Source organism: Notothenia rossii, assembly GCF_949606895.1.
Source record: "Notothenia rossii genome assembly, chromosome: 11".
Lineage (NCBI taxonomy): Eukaryota > Metazoa > Chordata > Actinopteri > Perciformes > Nototheniidae > Notothenia > Notothenia rossii.
In genome coordinates, this window is record NC_136910.1 from 45,674,714 (window position 1) to 45,701,601 (window position 26,888).

The 26,888-nt window shown below is 44.2% G+C and overlaps 1 protein-coding gene across 1 annotated transcript; it reads right to left on the reverse strand.

Moving 5' to 3' along the window:
- Positions 1-8,213: 8,213 nt before the first annotated feature.
- Positions 8,214-26,604, reverse strand: smad7 (SMAD family member 7). The gene is made up of 4 exons (XM_079658933.1): positions 24,534-26,604; positions 23,592-23,645; positions 19,891-19,962; positions 8,214-9,550 (listed from the first exon to the last, which is right to left on the reverse strand). Exons 1-4 carry the CDS (start codon positions 24,997-24,999, stop codon positions 9,012-9,014), a joined length of 1,131 nt encoding a protein of 376 aa, XP_079515059.1. The 5' UTR covers positions 25,000-26,604; the 3' UTR covers positions 8,214-9,011.
- Between the last annotated feature and the right edge of the window lie 284 nt (positions 26,605-26,888).

Here is a 26,888-nt window from a genome sequence, read left to right on the forward strand (position 1 = left end):
GGCAAGAAAGTGGGATACTCTCAAATGCTATTGCAGACGGTGATACACGTAATGCCCTTAGGTTTCATTAACTCTACAAAAGTAGCCACGATAAAGGTCAGATATTATAATAAAAATAAGTCTTTCTGTATTTTTTGCAACACTATACACAAATATTGTCATAAAGACTTTTAAAGTAAGGGAATGTCCGTTAAAAAAAAAATGTTTATGACTAATAAGATGCGTAGGAAAAGTGGAAATATACCAAACAAGAAGGGTGTGTTTTCCAGCATTAAAGCTGTTTCTTGTCAGATTTGTGTTTCTCTTTAAAAAAATAACATCATACACCAAATCTTGTTTGCATCTCTCTCTCTCTCTTTCTCTCTGGTCAGACAGGATGTTTTGAGGAGGAAGACAGCAGGGTCACGGTCTGATTCAGAAAGAATGATAAAGATCAACCATTTCCTTTGCATCGTGTGTGTGTGTGTGTGTGTGTGTGTGTGTGTGTGTGTGTGTGTGTGTGTGTGTGTGTGTGTGTGTGTGTGTGTGTGTGTGTGTGTGTGTGTGTGTGTGTGTGTGTGTGTGTGTGTGTGTGTGTGTGTGTGTGTGTGTGTGTGTGTGTGTGTGTGTGTGTACTGTATATCCGCCTCCATCACAACCACAATGTTTTGTCTTTGTACTGATTTATAAAGCATGACTTATTGAAATATTAATGATAGAATAAAGCTATTATTTACATCCCATAACACCCGAATGAATATGCCTTAAAAATGGTGCTGTCTCATCTCAGAGAGTTGTTTTTATATAAAGGAAAGCAGTAAAAAGTGTTATGAACTATCACAATGAAGACATTTTCTGTTCAAGCATATATTAGTAGTGACGCAAAATAAATCTTCCCTTACTTATTGATCTGCTGATTATTTTTTGTAATAGCTTGTGCTAACTTGCTAAAGACAGAGATGATGTCTTTAAATGTCTTGTTTAGTCTGACAAACCGTCTAAACCCCAGAGCCATTTAGTTTACCTTTACATAATAATGTATGATGGAGAAGAGCATCAAATAGAAGATTTTGCACAGTTTTAAAGCCATTAATAGCGCTGGTATCTCGGTTAAGTCTGACCCCGGTTTAGGAGATGTTAGGTACTATTAGTTAGTTTCTGCTTGAAAATAATCTGAGCAATAAACCCATTTCCAAAATATCTGCAGTTTGATTTTCTTTCAAGCTGTATTGACTAGTCTGTGAGACTGGACAGACACGTAAGGCCAGGTTTGGGTCAAAGGGTGGGGGAGGTTTTAAGGTCCCAGCCAAAGTGTCTCCTGCAGGAGGTGGTGTGTCGGCACGGAGGGATTCCCGCTCCTCTGATGTCTGGCAGTCGGTATCTGGTTACTCCTGTAGGTCTGCCATGATTACCCTCCACTCACATTCCTCAGCTCTCATTTACTCCAATCCACACAGGAATCTTACAAAGTCTGCACTACACTCAGAACAAATACACACAGACACGCACATAAACACAGGGACCAACAAACCAAACAGATCTCCAGTCAAATGTTAAACCGACTTTTAATTCAAAACATTCATCTCAAATTACCACATTGGTCGCCCCCACTACTTCAAATGTCCTCTTCCTTCTCTCCCTGTCACAAACTCTTTGTCAACGTTAACATGCAACACAACTTTGGACAACTACTTGGACTGTGGCTGAGGTTTGTGTTGCCGCTGTAGTGCTAACCTGGTTGTAAAATGCCAGAAATGCTGTAATCCACATGGAGGCGTTTGTCACCTCGCACCAAACTGTGAGGGGAGCAGCGGAGATGGTGGTTTAGCCCTGGACCTCGTCTGCAACCCTCCTGCTGGAAGGAATGATGTTACAGACGGACGACTGGGCGCCCAATCAGCTGCTCAAATTGACCCATGTTGCAAAGTTCTGCTGCGATACTGCAACGGGACATTATGTACTTTCCCAGAGAGCACCTAATTTATGACATTGGTGTTTGTACACATATCTGAGTGCTCATGTGGGTGAAGGGGAGCAGGGTATCTCTGTTGCATCCTAACTCGTGTGCATACCGTGCCTCGTAGTCTGAGAGTCTTGTTGCCTCCACATGCCCCTTCCTTCCTTTTGGAAATGAATTTCCCAATGCTTTATTAAAGTCAGCTCTCCGTCAGTGGGCCTGACATCAACACTGTTCCTCTGTGGGGGGGTTTTGGCCTCTGGCAGGTAGGCCCAACAGGACCGAGGACAGTGCAATTCATAATCAAGAGGAAGGCAGGGAAATGGCTCTTTTTGTGTAACGTAATTGAAAATGAAAAGCGAAAGGATATTGTAGTCGTCTCGAGCGTGTCTTACGCTGATATTGCACCTATCAATCATATTTCATAGGTTATGTTCTGTGTGTTCACTGACATTTCTCTTGATTTATCATAGTAATAATCTGCACTCTATACATATATATATAAATAGAAGGGGCATCGGAGAGGGAGCGGTATGTGATGATTTCATTTGATGCGACGTGTCTGGGAAGGTGTTAGGTATAGAATATAGAATATATGAAAGAATATGGACATCCAAATGTACTATGTTTTATTCAAATGCATCTAAAGACAAAGCTCCTGTCAGAATTGTAATCATTAAAACCTATAATGGTACAGTGTTATACATTTTGCTTGAGTATTGGTTAACAAAATAATCAACATAAAGATGTATTCTCTTTTATCCATAAGAGAAAAATCCAACGTCTGATAAAACTCAGATTGCCAAATAAATCACAAATTATTGAGCTGGACGGGGTTGTTTACATATTGGGTTATCAGCTCCACAGACTTCAAAGTCAACATTGTGAATGCCGTAGCCGCTTCAATAAACAATGAAATGTAGATATTGCATGAGGAGTCATCCTTGGGGTTATAAATGTGATAAAGATTTTACATTCAGTGTAAACAGAAAGAGAACGTCTTGTTACTTCCAGCAGAGGCATACAGTATATGCCTCGGTATACTGTAAGTGATGCCTTAATCTTTAGATCAATTATCCACATTAGTGTCGACTAAAAAGCCTCTGAAAGGTGTACATAAGTTGATTAACCAATTAACATACACATTTTTGGATAATCGATTTACACTTTCTTTTCTTTGTTTTTAGTGATAACACTCAAAACATTTATGGGTTATCGCATGAGAGAAATAATTATGATTGGGATTTTTCTATACAAAGATAAAAAGAAATGATTGGCAAATGTATAGATCATAATAGAAATGGTTAGTTCCAACCCTATTGAAAATGACAAGAACACTAGTTTTTTTTCTCATTAGTTTATTGTACTAAAATGACAGTGGTCAAGAAAAAGCTTTGCCACTTCTTATGTTACTCAGTCAAAAGGTTTGTGCCAACAACATCAAAACTGACGTCCTCAAGTCTACATTATTTAACTGAGGGGATTTCTGTCGTTTTGATTATTTGACTCAACCCCCAACAGCTTTGAAGTTTACAAGAGGCTTGTTGTGCTGGTCCAGTAACTGTACTATGCAGTGGAGTGCTGCAAAACAAACTTTAGGCTTCAAACATTCCTCCGAAATACATTAAAGATGCTGCATCCACGCTTTTCTTTTTGACTTGTGCAGTGGCACAGTAGCAGTTTGCATGGAGATGAATAAACACTGGCATCTTAACTCACAAACTCTAAACACGACTGTAAACAGTGCACAGAGAAGCAGGCGTGTGTGGGACTGATCAAAGCAGCAGATCAATATTTGGCTCAAAATTCATCACACAGGAAATGCTGGAGTTGAAAATACATTTCTATAATGACAACCAGAGAGCTGTGTTCTTGCTGCTGTCAGCTAATAGTGACGACAGTGGATATTACACAACATCCAAATCATTTAATTAACCGCAAAGCTGTTTTCCCTGAGTACCTACACAACTTTGAAATAAGAGGGCCGATTATATGTAGCAAAGATCAAAGAAATACCTATGTAGTGCATACACATTCAGCCACTGAGTGTGTGTGTGTGTGTGTGTGTGTGTGTGTGTGTGTGTGTGTGTGTGTGTGTGTGTGTGTGTGTGTGTGTGTGTGTGTGTGTGTGTGTGTGTGTGTGTGTGTGTGTGTGTGTGTGTGTGTGTGTGTGTGTGTGTGTGTGTGTGTGTGTGTGTGTGTGTTATTTTTTCTGTGTTTCATTGATGTTAGAAAAAACATGACTCCAGGCCATGCTGGGGCTAAATAAGCATAAGAATGCCAGAAGTGACTGTCCCCTGCTTCAAACCCCCAACCAACGCATCCAGCCAGTAAATGTGGCTAGACTGTCCCCACCCCACCACCTCCATAACCTCCCTTCCTGGGCCCCAGCCCCCCTCCTGATCAGGGCAGGCAGATATACAGACTGTCTTATCTCCACCCCCCCGGGAAGAGGAAGAGGGGGATGGGGGGTCTGGCTTTGTGTCTACCGGCACGGACGAGGACTTTGTGTTGCATCCCAACATGCATGCATGCAGACACTTGTGCAGGAATACATGGAAATATATACACATGAGCAGACACACACATATACAGAACATACAATATATAGACACACAGCACGCAAAGGACAAAGCTATGGAGTCTGTTTGATCTGTATATACACTACATATAGGATGTCTCAAACAATAACGCGGTTTAAGATGACTCACATTCCAAACTATAAGACATTATTCGAACAATCAAGAGGATGTTTACATTAGATTCAATGTCAGATGACATTGTAATTAGAAATAAATTATTCCTGAAGTGAAAAGGTCAGGACACATTCACACACAAAGGGCAGGCCAAAGCAACCCCCCACCAACCCCACCTAGACAGGCTTGTAAGGCCCCACCTACACACCACATGTTCATCCTACCAACCCCCCAGGTCTACACACACACACACACACACACACACACACACACACACACACACACACACACACACACACACACACACACACACACACACACACACACACACACACACACACACACACACACACACACACACACACACAGTTATATAGATCAAAACACACACTGGCAGAGGCTAGCCTGCTACTGCATGGGTGTGTTAAACCACAGACAGACCGCATGTTGGTTTGATTCTTTCTAACAACTGTTCAGCATGCAGAGGCTGATAGCGCTTCATATATTGTGGAATAAGATGGTGGAACAAACGTGGCATTTTTGTTAATATGATAATGTAAAAGCATTAAAAACATGCAGGTTAAATTAAATACAATAGTCACATGCATGTGTACGTCACACCAGGGCCTTAACATTGCAAAATACCATCTTGGTTTGACCAACTGAGACTGCTGAAGCCTCTGGGTGCATTTTTTATACTCTAAAATGAAAAGAAACATTTGGATTTTGTTCTTTTTCCTTTGAATGTGTTAGGAAAGGATGATTTCAAAGTCACTCTACAAAGAGGAATGATCGCAGCATCATATTACTTTTTTTTTTTTTATTATCCACGGAAATATCACAACATTATCAAAGATAGCCTACTTCTGCAATATAAACACCACGTAAGGACACAACAAGGAAAGAGAAAAAGCAATAATTAGGCTAAAATAGGCCAACTGGCTACAGACAACCACATACAGCCAACAGGTGACTGAACTGCCAATAAATGCAAACTCCAAATGGTGTCTGGGCCGTGCAGACAGCAGACAAACAAAGGACAGTAGGCTACAGTAAACCAAACAACCTCCAACATCGACAGCCACACAGCAAGTAGTTAAATACACACAGTTAAGCATCAGTAAAGCCACCAGCAAGCAAAGACAGACAGACAGACAGGGTGGGGGAGGGTGTATTTTGACTCACCTTACTAGACGCTAATGCCCATTCTGCTGTCTTTCATGGTGGTCAATATCCAGGTGATAGTCGTTTCCCACTGCAACTCTACCGGACGTTAACGTCAAATGTCCCTAAAGGTTAAAACTAGTCTGGTGTGAGGCTGCTGCAACGTTTATTTAACTATTTATTCATTTTTTAACCAATGCAGGCCATCTTCACCTGGCTGCTTCACATGGGTAGAGTGTAATATCTCTGTTTCACCCATGTTTCACCACACACATTAAATAACAAGAGCCAGCCGTTAAGATCCAGAGGGGCACTATTGCACCAATTTGAAGAAACAGATGAAAGGCAGACCAGGAAATAATAAAAGTATGATATGGATATTAAGAATAGTTAGTCTTACTTCATGTGAGAAAATACTTCAGATTGTTAACGGTGCACAGGAAGGACGTAAGCCAGACATTCCTATATGAACCTCTGCTGTTTATTATAATACTATGTAGGCTATATTACAATATTGGCCTACTTTATTCATGTGCATCACCAACCTTTACTGTGTGCTGCTTATATAATGACACGTGAATCTGATGTAAGACTCATTCACTCAGCAAATATATCTATACATGTATAAATATATGTCATTTGTGCAGCCTTCAGTACAACCTAGAAAGTTGAACTTTGTTGTGTGCCTTGCTGTTCAAATGTATTGTCCTCTTGTAATTGTCTTATGTGGACCCCATGAAGTGTATCTGTTGTATCTGCATCAAGCAATATTTATAATAGTTCAGTGTTAAACCATACTTCTGAAGATAATGGCTGGACATGGATTCATGCAGCAGCATGAATAATGTTTTTAACATTATTCATTTGAAATGGGAGCAGCTTATAAAATGCTCATGTGGTTTTCTTAGAAGCTGCTCAGTAATACAGCTTTAATGTGTAATCGAATGTCTTTGCTGACTAGACAGCTGGTGAAATCTTTAATAGTTTTAATGGAATATTGCCCAGGCAAAAATAGGGTCACCCTGTCTGAGGGAAGTCATGGATATTACCCATTCCCCTCTCTAATACACACACAGACACAGACACACACACAGACACAGACACAAACACAGACACAGACACACACACAAACACAGACACAGACACAGACACACACACACACACACACACACACACACACACACACACACACACACACACACACACACACACACACACACACACACACACACACACACACACACACACACACACACACACACACACACACACACACACACACACACGTTGTATTAGCAGGGTTAGGGATTATTGTTGCAGGGCAAACAGGCAGCCATGAGTTTAAAGTGCACGATGTCAAGGAACAGGTTCCTTCAGTGTGGCACCACCCGCCCGTGGGCTATTCTGATGTTCACGGTACAATTTCCCACTGTTTGTTGAAGTTTTCTTTCATGTTTATATTGTATTTACAATGATACAATTGTGCATTCGCTGAGCACAGTCAATCATAAAACTGGAGGGAAAAAATACAAATATGTGTTCTTGAGCAAGTGTTTATTCACTCAAGAGGCTTTTAATCCTCACAAATCAACTCTGTTGTATTTATCAGCACGGATTTATGTTTATTATTCCAAGTGTGCATTGTCAAATATGTCAACCAATACAATTCAAATATTTATGTATAAACATTTTTATTTTTTCAGTAACAATTTGGTGATTACTGAATATGCAAGCAATAAACTAAGTGAATTGTGCTTGAAAACATTGATGAGGGTCATGAAAATTGATGTTTTTTTGTAAATTGCTATTAAACTCTTTCATAAGAAGGCTTGAAGGGAAAGGGAGGAAGTACACATCATGCATGCTCCATTTCAGTCCTGCCTCCACAACTGAGTCACTGGAGCTAAATATGTTATTTTGTCTCTCATATTCTAAATAAAATCCCAGGTTTTTCAAAGCGCTGTTGAACAGAGCGGAGGATGGGGTTGGATGGCGTGGAAAGTGGGTCTTGTGAATGTAGGTCTTTGAGACAGTGGGTGTGGGTAAAGCAGGCTTACAGTAGTAATCCTCTTCACAGACACCCATCTGACTAGCAACAGGACGCGGTCCAGACAGACACATGCACGCACACGCACACGCACACACACACACAGAGAGGTTTTAGAAGGGAATCTATTTGGCTTTGTCTTGTTTTTGGAAACACAATAGGTCATAAATAGGCCATCGTCCCTAATCACATATTCAGGCCATTCATCGGATATCTAAGATGTCTCAATGAAGTTGTAATATTCCACTATAATCTCCAGTACGTGCTCATATCCTCAGGTGTGGCATGGAATAATTTTTGTGGTGACTTTTTATGATACATTCCTTTTGTCTTTATCAGTCATTCAAATAAAGAGGCTCCTTCAGGAAGCTGGACTCTCTGTTGACTTTATTGGTTCCTGAAATGTGTCATTAATACTTCCTGGCTGTGATGTCATCTTTCGGTTAATGACAGAGAGGAAGAGGGACATTCGTCTGAAAATAACTCAGAAAAAACAGACAATTGCAAAAGGCCTAATGAGCCTTTAAGGATAGGGACAGAGAGTTATGACCGTCACTGTCTGACTCATTTTGTCTCACAGGGAAATGCTTTTACAAACCACAACATGGTAACTTCGGTGACACAAATTTAAGCCGATGTTGACTTTGCTATTAATAAAAAATCAATTAGAAGGGCTTTAGGTAAATACTACCATTTCGATTATGCACATAACCAAAATAAAACATTGACAAATTGAATTAAACTCCCAAAAAAACACTAAAGAAATCCTACGATAAAGAGAATGGACCAGAAATGTTATTTGTGTTTTTTTTTTATTTTGGCATTTCTTTGTTTTGCATTTATATTAAGCAAAGTGCATCTTATTTTCTTTTTCTCATCAACACATTGCACAATACATAAATAATGATGCATATAAAACGTCTTCATATTTACAATTAATAATATATTTATATATAACATAAAATACATTTTTCGCTTCTTATTTTATTTCATTAAATCTTAGTCATTTATTAAACAAAGTCCGTCAGAATCGTATACTTTCTTCTTCTTCTTTTAAAACTTTTTTCACTCAGTTTGAATCTCCGGAACAAAAAAGGAAAAGTTGGTGCAGTCTGTTTGTGAGGGGGGGCAGAAGAGGCGAGGAGGGTGAAGAAGAGGAAAGCCGCTGCTATCGGCTGTTGAAGATGACTTCCAGCCAACACGGGCAGCTACTGATGAACTGTCTCGTGTAGCACTGTCCCCAGCCCTTCACAAAGCTTATCTGCACTGTGAAGCCCGTGCGAGGCTGCTGCGTGAACTCGTGGTCGTTCGGCCTCTGCAGGCTGCCGGCTTTGTCATAGTCAAAAGCTTTGATGGAGAAACCGGGGAACACTTTGTGCACCAGCAGCGTGCGCGAGTCCGGGTTGTCCAGTGTGGCCGACTTAATGAAGATGGGGTAGCAGCTGCGGTTGTAGACCCACACCCCGTCCGGCTCACGCGTCAGCTGGATACCATAGCCGATCTTGGACCGCACCATCTGCACTAGCTGGGACTTGTTGTCGGAGCAGAGCTGGCCCAGGCAGAAGCCGTTCCCCTGAGGTAGATCATAGAAGATGTCCAGAGAGGACTCCTGGACAGAGTAGAGGCGCCCGACGCGTGTCTTCTCCTCCCAGTATGCCACCACGCACCAATGGGCCCGATCGCCAGACTCCTGTAACGCCAGGGAATCTGAGGGAAACAGAGAGGGGGGGGGACATGGTCAGACTTGTGGAAAGCTGAACAGCAAAGACATGATGATACTGGACATTGGAGAAGTAAATAGAATGAGAGGAGAAGGGAAAAGATGCTTTCAAATAAAAGCACAAAGAAATGATCAACAACCTCCTCCTTGTCCCTGTTTGAGAATCAGTAGAGTTTGCTTTAGTTGAGAGCCAAAGCTAAACTCATCCTGAAGCAACTCAGAGACACTGGCAGGCAAGTGTCCACACGCACTACAATATTTGTCTAAGCATTAAATGCTTATCTTCTGTCTGGCTAGCTGTATTGTTGTAGCGTCCAGGCCAACAATGTAGTGACGTTAACCCGCTGTCCTGATAATCTGCAACATGCTTCACTCTGCCGGAGGAAATTATAAGCTAAATCTTGGAATTCATGCTCAAATATATGAGGCCCAGGCAACTGAGCAACAAGAGAGGTGACTTTCATAACACGTAAACCATTACCTGTCTACAGTGAGGCACATGGTGTTTAGCTGACGAGCACGGCAGGCCGCTAACTCTTAAACCCTGGTGTCTGAATCGTTGACAAGCTAGGCCTCTCCAGTCTAAAGTTTCCCCTGAGCGTAAAAGAAGTGTAGCATTGGCTATGCTCCAGTTTCCAAACCCCCCTCCTCCCGCTCACGTCTCCCTTTAGTGTGCCTCCTGCGCCGTCCCTCTCCCCCTTCATATCTCTATTCCACAGAAATCTGGCTCCCAGCTACTCCCAACTAGAAAAGTGGGAGCCAGTCAGGCGCAAGGGAAATAGAGGGAGACAGAGAGTGTGCAAGAGGAAAGAAAGAAGGGGCGGGGTGGGGAAGAGAAGGAATGCTTTTCACATATTTTGACTGTTACTTTTGCAACTTTGCTTCCTCCCCTGATTTTGTCCCATGTAACTCTATCTATCAACTGCTCAACAATCTCTTATACTTCGCGATTAAAGACACATTTAAGGGTTAAGAAAGCTTGAAGAGGGGAAATATAAGTGAGGACAAAAATGAACAGACTCGCACAGAGCCAGTTCAGTCGCCCCGGTCCTTCCCAGCCCCCCCCCCCCTTCTCGTTTCATCTGGCGGTGGCTGTGAATGCAACCGGTAATTTGGAAGGTCCCGTCTGAGACAAACTGCAACGTTAATGCGGCAGGATCTCTGCCGGCCTGAGAGGACTCACCGCGGCCTGTCATTAGCCTTCATTAGACACAGGCAGAAGCAGGGGGAAAAAAAAAAAGGAAGAAAAAGACAACACTGAGAGAAGAGAGACAGAAACAGAGAGGAGGGGAGACAGGGGGGAGGAAAACTGAAAGCATGCCTTCCATAAAACAAGAGGGGTTGTGTTCTTTGAAGTTGGTCAGAGCCGAGCCTCGGGGAGTTTATCGTAAATCCGTCCTCATGGGGTGCAGGGGGAAACTAAGTACCCAGCTATCTACCTTAGACTAAATGGAGGGGGGAAAGCATTTATCTTGAAGATAAGAGACAGAGAGTGTCTTTTGTGTCTCAAATGCTAGGCCAGCTTTGCTGTCGGGTCTGTTCTACATGTACGTACAGGAACACTGCGGATGATAAGGAGAAGGATGCGTTGGACTTTTTTAAACAGCTGACAGAGGGCCTGCTGGTGGAGCTCACCTGTGGGGCCCTGTGTGTGTTTGTTATTGCTGGGAGAGACAGGCCCTGGCGTCAGAGGTCATTAGAGCGGCTGCCTGTCTGAGCCTGTCATTGCAGCCTGAAAACACCCTGCTATTCAGGACTACACAGACTGCCCCGCTTCCCCTCCCTCCCTCGCCTCTTCTCCTCTCCTCTCAGAAACCCTGACTAGTAGCAAGTGAGAATCACAGAGGAGGGAAAAGCGAGGAAAGGATAAAAGCAAAGGGTTGGAGAGAGACAGAAAAATCAACAGAGAGGGGCAGCTAGTAAAGCAAGAAGAATCCCTCTGTAGAAGTTGCTGTACCACGATGTAGAAATAATACATTACAAGTCCTGTCTCGACAGAGACGGATTAAAAAGAATGGTTAAAGTCAAGGTCTGCCTAGATACGCTGACCCTATAGTATTGGTCAACCCACACTGCAACTCTCAAAAGTTTCTTTCTTACACCTTCTCTGAGTAATAAGTGTCTTTCTAAACTCTGTGCCCCTGGTTTGTAATGCAGGCTTTACATTATATATGTTTTAGTCCAAACCATGATGACCAGGATGACTTCACTATGACACCATCAGGAGGTTATTTTCTCTGACTTTGAAACACTTCCTCCATAAGCATAATATTTATCTGTGAAAGGTAGTGGAGTAGAAGAATAAAGCAGCACAGCAACAGTTACATAACAGCCCGACTGAGAGCTAATTCGAGAGCGAGACAAATGACAGTTGTTGTCCAGCTCAAACTATGCCTACAGGTAAACAAAAACCACACTTTTTCTGTTCAGTATCAGCAGAGAGAAAGCCAGACAGACTCCTCCATCTGTGGGGCGCCGCCTCGTGAAGACTATGTTCACAGCTTGTCCTGACAGCAGATGAGCTTACACCTCATGAGTAATGCTGCTGAACACAGAGCCACACACGCACGTATATATATATATATATATATATGAAATAACACACACTAATGTGAGCAACCCCGTACAAAAACACCTGGTGTCAAGTGCAAGGCTTGTTTAACCAAATTTTAATTTCGAACACATTGAGTGTGTATGTGTGATATGTCTGCGGGGCATGTTACGGTACGACACTATTTCAGGTGCATTTCACGCAGGCGTGTGTGTGGTCAAAGTGTCTGCCCCAAATCTGTCTGTCCTTGAACCGGTGTGTTTCCAGCCACTGAACACTTATCGAGTGTGTCTGTACATCTGTCTGTGTGTGCTTTCTGGACGTCTGCCTATCGAAGCATTAGTCCGTGTATCTGTCTGCCGCCCCCACCTGCCCGTCTGCTCTGGGCCTTTCAGCCTGTGTGTCTCGGGCTTCTCCTCGCTGGAGATAAGCTGGCTAGCTGGCAGCCTGAGGCCATCTGTCACCCCGGACCTTTCTGCTCTGCTCCAGTCTGCTTCAGTCTCCAGTTGCTGCAAGTCTGTCCCAGTCTGGATTGTCCCATGGGGCCCACACATAAAAAAAGACTTTCTCTGCTGGTCCACTGTGACGCAAGACGAAAGCTAAATGTTCTTAGATCATTGCCCGAATTATACTGGTGTACGTCGTGTAATTATGGATGATAACAATTATAAAAACGTTTTGTTAAATAAAATACTGTTGCCATCATGTAAAGATTGCAAAAAGAAGCTGGTGAGAGCTAATGTGCATGTTGGCCATTAGCAACGCTGTGCAAACAAAAAACGGCATATTGCTCCAGTGATTTCAAGGTATTTACTGGATGATCAGTAGGGATGGAGGGAGGGGGGCACACTGTAAATATATGTGATTAAATAAACCCCCCCTTTCAATGGAAAAATATAGGGAGGGCACATTTGGCAAATAGACACACTGCTAGCTCCCCTGTGGATTTTAATGGTCCATGTTCTTAAAGAGTGGACGCCACGCTAGCTGAGACAATTGGACTTGGTGGAAGGGAGCGGGGGGGGGGGGGGGGGGGGGGAGGGGGGAGGGGCGATGACAAACTGGGTGCTTCTCTCAGGGCCAGTCTGGAAAGGTTAATCATTACCTCTGTCTGACTGCACACACACAGACAGACACACACACACACACACACGGTCGCTACCATACAGAAGTCTACACAGTCACACGCCTACACCCTCATGCACACACACATTTTCAACCTTCACTCCTGGACACAACACTATCAACATCGGTAAATAGTCTCGCATCGATCCCTGAGAGCCCTTTATTTATATATATTTGTGTGTGTGTATATATATTTGTGTGTGTGTGTGTGTGTGTGTGTGTGTGTGTGTGTGTGTGTGTGTGTGTGTGTGTGTGTGTGTGTGTGTGTGTGTGTGTGTGTGTGTGTGTGTGTGTGTGTGTGTGTGCCTCCCTGGCCTCAGGCATGTAATGACCCTGTCGTCATTAGACACACAGCGTCTGAGGAGAGGAATGGGAAAGACATGAAGGAAACGGCTCTAGGGGAAAGGAAGGACTCTTCATGGTGCCTTATTTTCTAAGTCAACACCCTTTCTCAAAGCGGGGAAAGTCTATTCCAAAGGTCAAGGGTCACACTGGATGCATTCCTTTTGTTCTCTGTGCCACGCCGTATATACTCAGCCTTGTGTGCGTGTGTTTCCGTCTGTTAAACCTGTGCATTTCACTCTCCGTGTTAACATTTGTTTTAATTGATTGTTAGAGTTAATACAAATAATGTGAAAGTATAGTAAGATAACTAAGCAGTGACCTTGTTACTGGTAACTTAACTTTCTTTTTATTCAATGGCTGGTGACCCCTTCAAAAATATAAGCTATGTGCAATGACAGCAGGAGGACTGTCCTTGTCTCACATCTATAATACAGCTTTGAAAGTTTAGGCCATAAGCTGTATTTATTTTCTACTGCTATAATGTTAATGAGTCAATCTGTGCTTGGAAAGATTACGATCAGTGTTATAGTCAGATTGCACTATTTTTATGTTTCAATTTGTTTTACTGTTTCATGTCCTATGTAACTGTGTTGCATTGTTGGAGGAGCTTGGGACGATTTCCACACTGTAGCTACTGTGCATTGTAGCTATGACATTAAAGCCTTTGAATTTGAATCTGTAAAAACAATGTCTTTGAATAAGGCTATTTAAGTAATTTATCAGTTACATTTCTTTAATAAGAGTACCAACAATGTGGTTAGAAATTCAAGCTAGTAGCAACTAATGTAGCCTCCAGATGCATGGCCTCAAGAAGGGATGAGGATCTGGGTTACAGAAATCTGGTGATCTCACTTCTTTCTAATCCCATAGTTTTCTAAAAGTGTGCTAGTTGGACTTAATGTGGCTTCTATTGCTAAACAACTCAATTAAATGACATCTTGTTTAGACCTAGTAAGCCGATAAATAGAGGGACAGAGCTGAAAGAGGAAGTGCCTCTTTAGGGTGGCAAGTTACGTAAGACGAAGTGAAGTCCTTCCCCCCACTTCGGGAAACCTAAATAAGCCCTGATGGCAGGAAAACCACATAGGGGAGTGGCACAGTTTCGCTATCTACAGATCTGACTCCTTGCAGAAACACAAGATATAGAGAATGAGTTGCAGACACGCCATCTCTAACATGAACCATCCGGCCATGACTAGGAGAAGATAAGTAGAAGAAATGGAATATGTTTTCCTAAAGCCTCCTTCTGCAGTATAATTTTCTCTGAGTAGAAGTTTCTGCTATAATTACTTGATCCACATATCTTGATGCGGCTGGGGCATGGTGTTATATCTCAGCTTAAGATAAAATACAAGAATGTTTCATAATTAATTGGGCAGCATCTTCCATTTGGATCCACATTATCAGAATTCAACTTGTTTCACTGAAGGACATTTTATTCCCCTGTAACACCTCCTTCCTGCTCCTGTGGAGTTATTATTCCAACACTTCATCAAGCTGACCCTCACTCACACAGAAACACACACAATCTCCTGCAACCCAGCTTTCCCAAGGTGACAGGACAAATAAACACTGGGCTGGGCTAGTAAGAAACAAGGTGCCAGACAGGCGGTTATGATTTCAACAGCTGACTTTTGTAAACACATAAGTCAGAGGATCACTTGCCACGGACAGATGGACAGACAAGAAGAACAATCACCTACATTGTTGTAATGTAGTGAGACACCGTGGGAACTCAGACACTCCAGACAACCAGCAGAGCCAGTTGTGTCTGTGTTGTTTCCCTGTAATTAATAATTATGCACCTCTGTATGTCTGTGAATGCGTGTGTGGTAATGCCAGCACTGCAGTCTGTGATAGAGATGTGGCCACTGACAGGGCTGGGTCTGTCGCTTAGATGAAGACGCACACACACACCCCTCCAGTCTGAGTACACAAAAGAAACTGACTACATGAATGAGCAGGCGGGAGGGTGGACACACACACACACACACACACACACACACACACACACACACACACACACACACACACACACACACACACACACACACACACACACACACACACACACACACACACACACACACACACACACACACACACACACACACACACACACACACACACACACACACACACACACACAGGTTAACAGAAATGTGTCTCCACTTATTTCCATTTCCGTCTTTATCCTGCTGAAGAGGGGGTTCTCTCCCTCCCGTCCTCTTTCTCCTTCACACTTGGTCTCTCTTTCATTCCTTCATACATTGAGGTAATGTCAAAATCCACTTCCACAGAGTGATTGCAAAACAAAACAATGTTCATCTTGTTCTGGGCTTCCCTCCAGGTCTGGCTCGTAGCCAAATCTGCATAGCCCACCTTTCAATCAACTGAGCTAATGCTAAGGTAGCCTAACGTTTTCAACTGTTAATGCTGTCTGGATGCTACGCTGAGAACTAAACAGCATAAAGCATCTAAATCTGAGAAAATCTTCAGAACAAATCCAAACAAGCTAGGCACTCTTTCCTCTCTTCTTCCCCCCCCCCCCTCTCCTCTCTCTCCATCCTCCACTGTCTCCGCGTGCTGTTTTTTCGATTTGTGCAGCATAATGACACAGGGTGGGGAGCAGAGGACGGCCAAAACCAAAATTAAGTCCCTTGCCAAGAGGCGGCTTGGATGCCTTGCAAGGAGAGGAAGTGGGGAGTAATGAGAGATCCTGGCCCGGCACGGAGCGGCCCGGCTCTGCTCAGCTTGCTGGCTGAACACAGCCTCCAAATTACAGAGAACAGAGCAGAGCTGCCGGCCATCTCTTCCTCCACCCAAAGCCGCCATCTTCTCTCCCTACTTAATTTCACCCTCTTACTGTTCAAGCAAAAGGAACATCGACATTCAACCTTAGCAGATATAGTCTTGTGGCTTTCATTTTCTTTAAATTGTTTCCATAGAAAATCTACCAGGCCTAAAAAGGCTAGTTTTGTATCTGTTCAGAAACAAATGTTAACCTTCTGCCTTGCTTTTTGTTTTACTCCCTCCCTCTTCAGGTTGGTGCACTTCAGTGTTTGTTTGCCATCAAGAAGAGGCCTTTGCTGGCTCCCTGTCCGCTCCCCTTTTCCTCAAAGACATGAGGTCATATCCTGCGCAGCCCTTTCCTTTGCCTGCTAACCCAAACAAGGCAGGAATGCAGAGAGAGAGGAGGGAGACTGAGGGCGCTCTGTTTCTGACTTGAGCCGCTGATTGCTGGAAGTTAGCTTCCTATAAAATTCTAAGATTGTGTATTAACATTGGCCATGTATAATTTAAACCTCACTTCCTGTAAATAACTCATAACAACCAATTCAAAATAACCCACAGGCCTTTTCTCCCACTGAAAATGGGACGTTTCTTCGGGGCCCTCCATATGACAGCAGAACTAGTTTGATTTAATGAGCCGAGGTGCCAAGACTGAATTTAATCTGTGTCAGAGCCCCTGATGAAGGTTATACCTCTAGCCGATTCACTGGATGACTAATTGACTGACTGAAGGGCTGGCCGACTGTCTGTCGAGCGGGCTGACTGGCTGGTGGTATAAGAATACAACTCGGCCTAAATTTAACCTGCAGTGGGAGGAAGCGCCTGTGTGACAGTCGGCCGTGCGCCAGGGCTCGCACCAGGTCATTCTATCTGCCCGTCTGTGTGTATGTGTGAAAATGCGTCTGTGTGCGTATATGTCACAGCAGCCCGACTGGATCCTCTTACACGCAGGCACTCCGGGTCAGTCCCCGATGGCACCAGCAGGCACGCCACCGACACACACTGATGCTACACATCCAATAAGAGCCAGGCAAGAACAGAGGTCTATAACTTGCCTGTTAAGAAGATTAAACGCATATACACACACTGGCTGGGTATTGATACTCAAAACGTATTCTGAAATGTTTCCAATTCATGAATTACCAAATACTATCAGTCAGACTTCCAGACTTAGTTCAAAAGTTGGCCAATTTTAGACTTTCACACATCCACACAGAAAACTTTGGTCCAGACTCCTTGGTGCTTAACTAGAGCCGCTCAGTCTCTAACACAATTAAATATTACTTAACACTCCACAGATTCATAACCAACAATCCAGTGCCCTCTTAACCCTGACCTGATCTCCCATTTACAGATCTATCTCTTGATCTCTCTCTTGAGTTTCTGGGCAAACCTAAACCTCTGAGCTAAAGCCCCCACGCCAACTCAAACCAAGATCAGCACCCTGACTCCAAGCTCCAGGCCTCCAGCCATCAAACCCCCCTCTCTTCCTCCTCTCCTCTTCCCTCCTCTCCGCTCTGTTCCAAGCTGATGACGTGAGCCAGCGAGAGGAGCTTTGGAGCTGGTAGCCTGGCAGGCAGCCTAGTTCGCATTTTGCGCTTGTCGCTGTCGCAGCTCACTTAACTCCTTCCAGCCTGGATGTTCTTGACTTTTTTAAGATGGAAAAACAAGGACAATTAAAAAGGAAGGATGAGAGGAAGAGGATATATCTAACCTTATATCATAGGCTCTGTCTGACTTAGATGAATGAAGATCTCTTTGGGGTCATTTTAAGCTCTCTTACTAAAGCATAACTGCAGCTGCTTTCCAATCCACTCCATCTTTTTCTCAATGTCGACAAGCATCTATTTATTCTACTATAAAGCGAAAAGTAACAGCCTGACTCTTGCGACTCTAAGTCTTTCCCTCAAAGAAACCCTCCTCTCTCTTCCTTCTCCTCTGTAAATATGTCTGGAGAAGAACATAAAAAGGGCAGAGTGAGTGAATTAGAAGGTCAGCAGCGGGCCTCTGGGAGAGCCATGTTTCTTTTGTCAGAGCCCCAGAGGGAGGGAGCAAAGGAGGGAGAGAGTATGAGGGGAGGGGGAGCAGCCTCTTTTTTTCTTGGCTCGCCAGGGAAATCATGAGGGCAGAGAGCTTTGGCCATCCCGCCCTGGCCTTTCTACCTCTACTGCTTTTTACTGAGGAGGCCCATTCACCAGAGCACTGGCCGCTCATCCTCGCCAGGAAGGAAAACAGGGGAGGAGGGTATGCCTTGCTGAGTAAGGGAGGGAGCATGGGGGCGCCTGCTAAGACTCTCAGTTCTAGGGTTTCACAGTTAGAACCAGGTCGAAAATGTGTCTTTTGTTAATGCACACAGAGAGGACTTTAATGTCCATCTGAAGACTTGGAAAGGAAAGTCTTGGAGAGGAAAGGAAGAAGTAGAGAAAAGGAGACAGATTTTTAGTTCCTCTGTTCTTGTAAGCAATGCTCCAATCTCTTTCCCCATCTAAGGACACACACACACACACACACACACACACACACACACACACACACACACACACACACACACACACACACACACACACACACACACACACACACACACACACACACACACACACACACACACACACACACACACACACACACACACACACACACACACACACACACACACACACACACACACACACACACACACACACACACACACAGTCTAGCTAACCCCCTTACCACCAAACAAAGAAGGGGGGGAAATGGGCAGCGAACACAAACTGACATAAAACAGGCTTTAAAGGCCCAGTAATGAGAACCATCTGAGGCAAAGGAAAGCAGACTACAGCACAGAGCAATCTCAGACTCTCTTTCCCTCTCTCTCGCCGTGAACACCATCTTATGCTGTAGCCTGCGGACAGGGCGCAGGGCAAGGAAGTAAATGATGCCAAAGGGGATTATGGGAGAAAGCTGAGGAAGCCCGAAACACGTCCTGCATGAGAGATGGAAGAAAGAAAGGCGCCTGTGTTTCGCTCTTATCCACACACAGAGCCCAGAGGAGACTTAACTGTCCACAAAGACATCCCCTGTACGCACAAACACACCCAAACAAACACTGGCATGTCAGTCGAAGCTTCTCTTTGCTGCTATTTTTTCCCACAATACCGCACGCACAGAGCATATTCTTCTCCAAACAACAGTTTGTCGTGTTTGTCTTCGATTACAACATAACACAGAGAAAGAGAAGAGGAAGAGGAGAAGAGAGCAGCGTTGTTCAAAGAGCCAAGAGGGAGGAATTTATGTGGATGTGGGAGAAATACACCACCCTCCTTCACTGGCTTTTTTTTGTTTTATTACAGAGGGGAAGCAGGGGCCCCCACAATCACTGCCTCATCACAAGTATGGAGGGGAGATGAGTGTGTGTTTTGGGAGGAATGCACAAGGGAAGGAAAAGAAAACAGAGGAGGGAAATAATACGACTTTCAAAAAGGAAGGCCGCCAGCAAAAGATGAGGAATCTATTTGTAGGGATATTTACCTGAAAGCCCCACAGGGGCTGAGTATGTCGTTCCCCCAGTCTCACTGGATGAGGGTCCGGAGTCTGGAGAATCTAATGGAGAGAGGAAGAGAGACTTTGAATTAGCACTGTGTGTGTTCCTGTGTGTGTGTGTTCCTGTGTGTATGTGTTCCCGTGTGTGTGTGTGTGTGTGTGTGTGTGTGTGTGTGTGTGTGTGTGTGTGTGTGTGTGTGTGTGTGTGTGTGTGTGTTCCTGTGTGTGTGTGTTCCTGTGTGTATGTGTTCCCGTGTGTATGTGTTCCCGTGTGTGTGTGTGTGTGTGTGTGTGTGTGTGTGTGTGTGTGTGTGTATGTGTTCCCGTGTGTGTGTGTGTGTGTGTGTGTGTGTGTGTGTGTGTGTGTGTGTGTGTGTGTGTGTGTGTGTTCCTGTGTGTGTGTGTTCCTGTGTGTATGTGTTCCCGTGTGTGTGTGTGTGTGTGTGTGTGTGTGTGTGTGTGTGTGTGTGTGTGTGTGTGTGTGTGTGTGTGTGTGTGTGTGTGTGTGTGTGTTCCTGTGTGTGTGTGTTCCTGTGTGTATGTGTTCCCCCGTGTGTGTGTGTGTGTGTGTGTGTGTGTGTGTGTGTGTGTGTGTGTGTGTGTGTGTGTGTGTGTGTGTGTGTGTGTGTGTGTGTGTGTGTGTGTGTGTGTGTGTGTGTGTGTGTGTGTGTGTGTGTGTGTGTGTGTGTGTGTGTGTGTGTGTGTGTGTGTGTGTGTGTGTGTGTGCGAGGGGAGAAGGCAAAGCAGCAGCTGTGAGACCGTCAATCACTCCGGTGAAATCAATGCCTAATGAAGACGCTGACTATGAAGCTCACACTCTCACACACACAGACAAGACTTACAGACGAGAGTTTCTTACACTCCTGATAATCCCTCATAACCCACTGCTTCAGGAGGAACGTTAGCCCGGCATCTCTGCAGACGAGCTGCTGATCTTAAAGGAGCTGCATTGGGCTGCTAATGACTGAGGTGAGGGCTGGAGACTTCTGATCCGCGCTCAATAATCAAATGTGTTTTCCTCTTAAAGTAGAGGTTTGATAACTGCCTCTCAATACAATTCCTGCTTGTACTTTTCTGCCTTAGGAATTAGAAGTATGACGATGTGACATTTCTTGATCGAGTTTTACATTTTATGACCCATGGAGCCTCAAAAGCTGTTCACTTTAAAATGTACACCACACAAGCTGTCAGACAAGAAAAGATAATCAAATCATTCTCTCTCACTCTCTTTGCATTTGAATGCTTAACTCCCACCAAGACATGTAATGTAGACTAGTTACAACATGACACCTGAATGGAGCGTTTTACAAAAAACTCTATGTGTGTTGAGCGGAGTAGAACGCTGCTGGGAGCTGGCTAACCCCACTGCAGAGTTGCTGCTGGTAGCTTGGTATTCACTAATAATACATTCCTCTTGCAGCACGTCGACACAGCGCTTCACCTTCCATCCATTGAACCTCAGTGTGTGGTTGTGATTGACTCCACTCAGTGCAAGCTTTGAATTTTAGTGTTGCGTCAAAGTATGAAGCTAAAATGGGAAAAATTGCCTTTTAATGGCTCTATCTGAGGTGTATTGGAACGACCACACTGGATGTGAAGGGATATACGAAGAAGGAGCTCAGTATGAGTTGAATCCACATCTGGCGAATTGGAGGATATTTCTGTTAAATACTTCCACTATCCGGCTAACCGTCTCACTGGGCCTGTGTTTGACCGAGCGGAGCTGCCGAAGCTGTAAAGTAATAAAGAAACAGCGAGCCTCCTCCCTGCCACCCTGCCCCGTCCGGACACGGCCGTGCTGCTTGTGGCCACAGTAACGAGATGCAATGGCAGAGCCCCAACCTGCCGCGCTTTCATTGGCTGCCAGGAGCTTTTGCCCTGGTCTCCCGGGCAACAGTTCACAGCTGACCACAGGGCTGAGGGGGCATCAGAGAGAAGGAGCTAAACAGTGGGTGATTTATATTCCCCAGAGCTGAAACAAGGTAGCGTTTACGTCTCGGCTGCTTTCATACTGACCACCACTGCTGCAGCAGACAGGCCCTGACACATATAACCCCACTTCCTGATCACTGGAATCATAAAAACAACATCGTAAAATACATAGCTCTTACGCTTTATGCTGATTTCTTGTTGCATCTGATTGCCTCCTGAAAGATATCTATGCAGATATTCTGAATGTCATGATGATTTAACAGGGGCTAATATAAAGCCCCTGAGGCCACTGGGGAAAGAACCCCCATCATTCTGCTTGATAAGCTCATCTGTCCTGTGTGTGTGCGTGCGTGCGTGCGTGCGTGTGTGTCTGCACCCTGCAGCCTGGTCCATTGTCCTATTAATATATGTTGTCTTTCACACAGACAGACAGACGGACCGACAGACAGCAGCTGACCTTATTAAAGGAGGAAATAGCACAAAGATTGCTGCACTTTCTCACCTAAAGGCTGAAATATGACTTTAAAGAAGGCATATTTTAAATCTTCCTCAGTATAAAAGCTCTACTCTGGGAACAACCAGATGATATTTTCCTCGCCTTGTTCTGTTCTCGCTTTCAATATCCATTTCCCACAGAGTGAAAGCAATTCAAGGGGACACAGGGTGGTAACATTTGTTGTATAATCATTTCCTTTGTCTGCATCCAGCTTGCATTTCCTATTTACCCTCTTGTTTCCTTTTATCCTTGGAAAGTTTCCAGCTAAACTGGTACAAAGAGGCAACACTGAGACAGACATCACATCAGGAGGAAGTTAAGTATGAAGAGGATTTCACTATTGATCATTTGAGATTCATTCTGCTTGTGTTGAAGGTTTTGGCAATTATTTTCAGTTAAAACAATATCGCAAAAGCCTGGTAAATAAAGACAGGGGAGAAGGGGGGCTTTTGAAGAACCACAGCTGCAGCTGCAATGACTTCCTATTGTTTCCACTCAATGAAAGCCACTTTCTCCTTCTCCTGACTAACCGGCTGGCAGGTCATTGTTCAACTCTCCGCTTTTCCTGCACGAGCAGACCGAGCTAAATGAACAAAGAAGCTAGAAAATGATCTTCTGTATACTACAATGTATATATTTGTCACCCTCTCTGTGACATGAGGACCTCTTGTTCTGTCTTGAACTATTCTAGTTATAGCATGAAATCTAACACACTTCAAAGCTGACTTAATAGGCTATGACATAACCTGATGCCACTTTCCAGCACTGGGGAATAGGATGACAACCATAGCAGCATGTGGAGTCTGGCACAGGTGGAGGGACAAAACAATTAGGCCAAAGCAAAAACAAATCCGAAAACAGATGTGTGATGGCGACACACACCCAAACAAACAGGTCCTAAACCCTAATCTGATGAATACTTCACCCTTCTGCCAATAAGCCACACACACAAACACACACTATGCCCCTGGTGACATGCCAGTCAGTCTATAGCTGGTATCTCAACTTTGTGTTGCTTTGCCTTGGCTGCCAGCCATGCCCGAATTGCCCAGCCAGCCAGGCGTGCCACTCCACTGCTATCATAAATCACAACATAGAGCTGTTTCCTACACACACACACACTCTGCAGGGGATGTGTGTAAGACCATATGCAAATGTTGTCAGACAACACAACAATCCATGAATACAAGATAGCCATTTAGATGTGCATGTTTTGCAGGAAATACAAATATGCATTTATGCATGTGTACATTAAGCTCACCTGGTGGTTTAAGATAGTCCATGGGATAGCGTGAATATGGAGGAGGAGGAGACTCTGCATGGAGGGGAGGAAAAGAGAAGCAGAGCATGAGAAAATAACAAGGGAGAGATCTAAACTTTATGATAAGAGTTGTCATTCTTCTGGGAAAAGGTTTTGTGTCTGTCAGCTCAGCCTGGAGAGGCAGTGGAGAGGCTGGCCGGGCGGCTATTGCCTTTCATTGGCAGGCAGATAAACGGGGGGCCGCCTGGCGCCAGGAGGGCCACTATCAGCGTCTAGGACAAACTGAGATACAGGCCTCTTTTGGCCCAGGACGCCAAGCCAGCACACACAAACAGGCCCTGGGAACTTCACCGTGGAAAGACTCTAAAGCCCTGGATGAGTCGCTTTGCACTTTGGAAATGCCAATTGTGAAATACCAGATGGGCTGTTAGTTTAAAAAAAAAAACGGGGCTTTGATGAAGTTAAAAAAACATCCGGATTTAAAGTGGAATAAATAGCTCACAAGTGCTAAAAAAAACATATATTAAAGTCAGGATGTAGCCTAAATAAGAAAACAACATTAGCAACACTATCGAGCTATAAATCATCATTATTATAATTGGATGGAAAACATATATATGATGTTACCATTTAAATGTAAGAGGCCTCATCAAATTAAATGACACCCTACTTTGTAAAAGATGAAGGGGGCCACTTGGCACGCTTTCCACATCGGTCAAGTTTGACCTTATGGAAACACAAGACTGTGCCAAGAGAGATGATGTCATTTGAATTAGGCTAATTATCCCTTTAAGAGTCTGGTAATTATTTGACATAGGCCTAATGACACGGTGTCTGATGTGCACTTGATTTAAAATGAGGCCCGGCCACAAGAGAATTAAACACAATTTCAGAACTTTTGTTGTGAGGATGAGGTTATTATAGAAAAGGGATCCAGCTCACCGAGTTCACAAAGTCTACTCATGTGGTGCGGGTTGCAGCAAACGAGCTCTGGGTTGATTTCCCCGTAAGATTCACAGCAAGACAGCCTCTTCAGCTCCGAGGAATGCCTGAGGTCCGGCCACCTGAACACTTTGTAGAGCAGCATGGGGAGAGAGTAAGACTGTTGACCCACTTTGGCGTCCACTTTGTTGGGCAGGAGCAAGCAGGGGCTTCGGGCTCCCCCCTTAGACTCCACCGCCTGCAAAAGCACCTCTAATTGTTTCTCTTTTATCTTTTTTAGTATAGAGTTTGTCAACGCCTTCAGTTCAGCCTCCGACCCGGCGTTGGACTTGGCCACCTTTGTCGCTTTGCCCATGCAGCAGCCCCCAGAGCCATGCGTCCCTCTATCCGCCTCACCGTCGCCCTCCACGGGCGCACGGCTCCTCCAGAGTCGCCGGACGAGCCCCGATCGTTTGGTCCTAAACATGCGGGACGAAAAGAGGGTTCCCCGGCTAAAAAACGAGCATGGTGTCCGCAAATCATGAAGATTCCGGGATCCGAATCCAGGCAATGACAAGCAGCCTGAGAAAATACGGCGGAAAAACTGGGAGCTGGATAAGCAGAGGAAATCTGTAGCATACGCCAGTCTCTGCTGCCTTCTCCTGCAGGCTTGTTCCCCGAAAAACAGCCGAGGTTCCCGGGACAGTCAGCTTTTCCTTCGCGGATTAATAATCATCACTGCACGGTGTTTAAGATTAGACTATAAAAATGAATCTTGCAGCTTAAACACGTCTGCTATTACACAGCAGCATGGATGTGTTACAATTACTTGGTGATGTGCAGCCTAAAGCGCTGCGAAGTGACCCCTTTAAAACACACCCGTGTCGATTTTCAGCGTAAAAACAATGTCAAAACATATTTATATCTAAGCGCATTAGCTGTAGTAGACAATTGACGAGCTGGGGCCTAATTAAGCCTAAAAGGCTATCACAATTATCCCATGAAAACTGAAGCTCGCCACCGTGTCTTCAAGAGCATTAATCCACAAAATCCTTGATCCGACTGCACGGAGTAGGGCTCTTCAGCAGGATCGCGGAGGCTTTTTTATCCGGTATCGTCTAAATATGCCACTCGTCTGCAGAGGATGTGATCTGCTGGCAAGAATGAGCCTCGTTCAGGGAGCCAGGGAGCAAATCAAGGAATGATTCTCTCCCCCGAGTTGTGTTGCTTTTGAAAGCTTGAGGAAAAGGGATAGCGACCCACGGGTTACTTCCGAGAACCGAGCTTCGTAGCCTATTTCAGTAGCTGAATCCTTAAAGATTAAATAATCCAACCTCGTATCTCGCACCGAGTTTCCGTGTCTGAGTGTGGAAGAAAGCGAGTCGACGAGTGATCTCGAGGGGGGTAGGAGGCTTTCTGTCTGTAAATGAGGCGGATGGTTTGGGTGCCCTTGCTCCGTCTCCAGTGCGCATTGACGCGCCCGGTCACGTGTGTGTCTAGACACCCTGTCGCTTAAAAGAAATGTGATTGTGTTGCGCAAACAACAAGCCCACAGCGCACATACACGCGCACACACACGCACACGTTGGAAAGTTAACATTTTCCCAGAAAAGGTTTACAAAGTGAAACGTTTAAAATAACAGGACGCAGTTGAAAAACTAAGTTTGGTAAAAATAAATACACTTTTAATTCAAGTTGTTTCTGTTAAACCTGAATGATACAAGGCATTAGTGGTTATTTTGTTGTTAATTTACCAGATATTATGTTTTCCTATGTATCTTCTATGTAAGATTATTTTTACGCACGAGCACTACTCAACGTAACATAGGTTTGTATCTTTTGAAATGTTAGTTTATTTAATATCTTATCCCTGTTAAGGCGTGGGATCAGGGTTTTATTAGTGATACCTATCCTATATTCACACTATACAAATAATGCATGTAGCCCATGTTACATAGTCCATGGATAAGTGATGAAGGAAATCATTTATATTTGAATATGGTAGCAATAGTCCGTACAATCTCATAATACATATTTTTCCGATTATTATGATGATCAATCAGGGTTTTCTTTGGTTTGATTGTGTGGGGTAGCATGCCCTGATTACAGCTTCTCAGGCATAATTTGCACTATCATTAAGCACAACTACCTAAATAGCTGTTCAGATGTAAATTGTCAAGTTGTAATGGCTGTAGTTTGGGTCTTCCACGACAGACGAAGGGGAGAGATACATTGTGCCTGCGAGTCTCAATTTAGGGCAGCAAAGTAAAAAACTAACATGTCCGAAACACAGATGAGAGCGCGCTGCTGCCTCCCGCTGGACGTTTGTCTTTCAGATGGGACCCACTTACTTAAGTGTCTTTTGAGTTTGTCTTC

What these genes read in the sequence shown, in the direction of transcription:
- smad7 (XM_079658933.1), bottom strand. Translation starts at nt 24,999, where the DNA reads ATGTTTAGGACCAAACGATCGGGGCTCGTCCGGCGACTCTGGAGGAGC. An exon ending in GAGTAGACTTTGTGAACTCG is followed by an intron (nt 23,646 to 24,533) that starts GTGAGCTGGATC and finishes CCCTCCATGCAG; the next exon opens with AGTCTCCTCCTCCTCCATAT. An exon ending in AGCCCCTGTGGGGCTTTCAG is followed by an intron (nt 9,551 to 19,890) that starts GTAAATATCCCT and finishes TGTTTCCCTCAG; the next exon opens with ATTCCCTGGCGTTACAGGAG.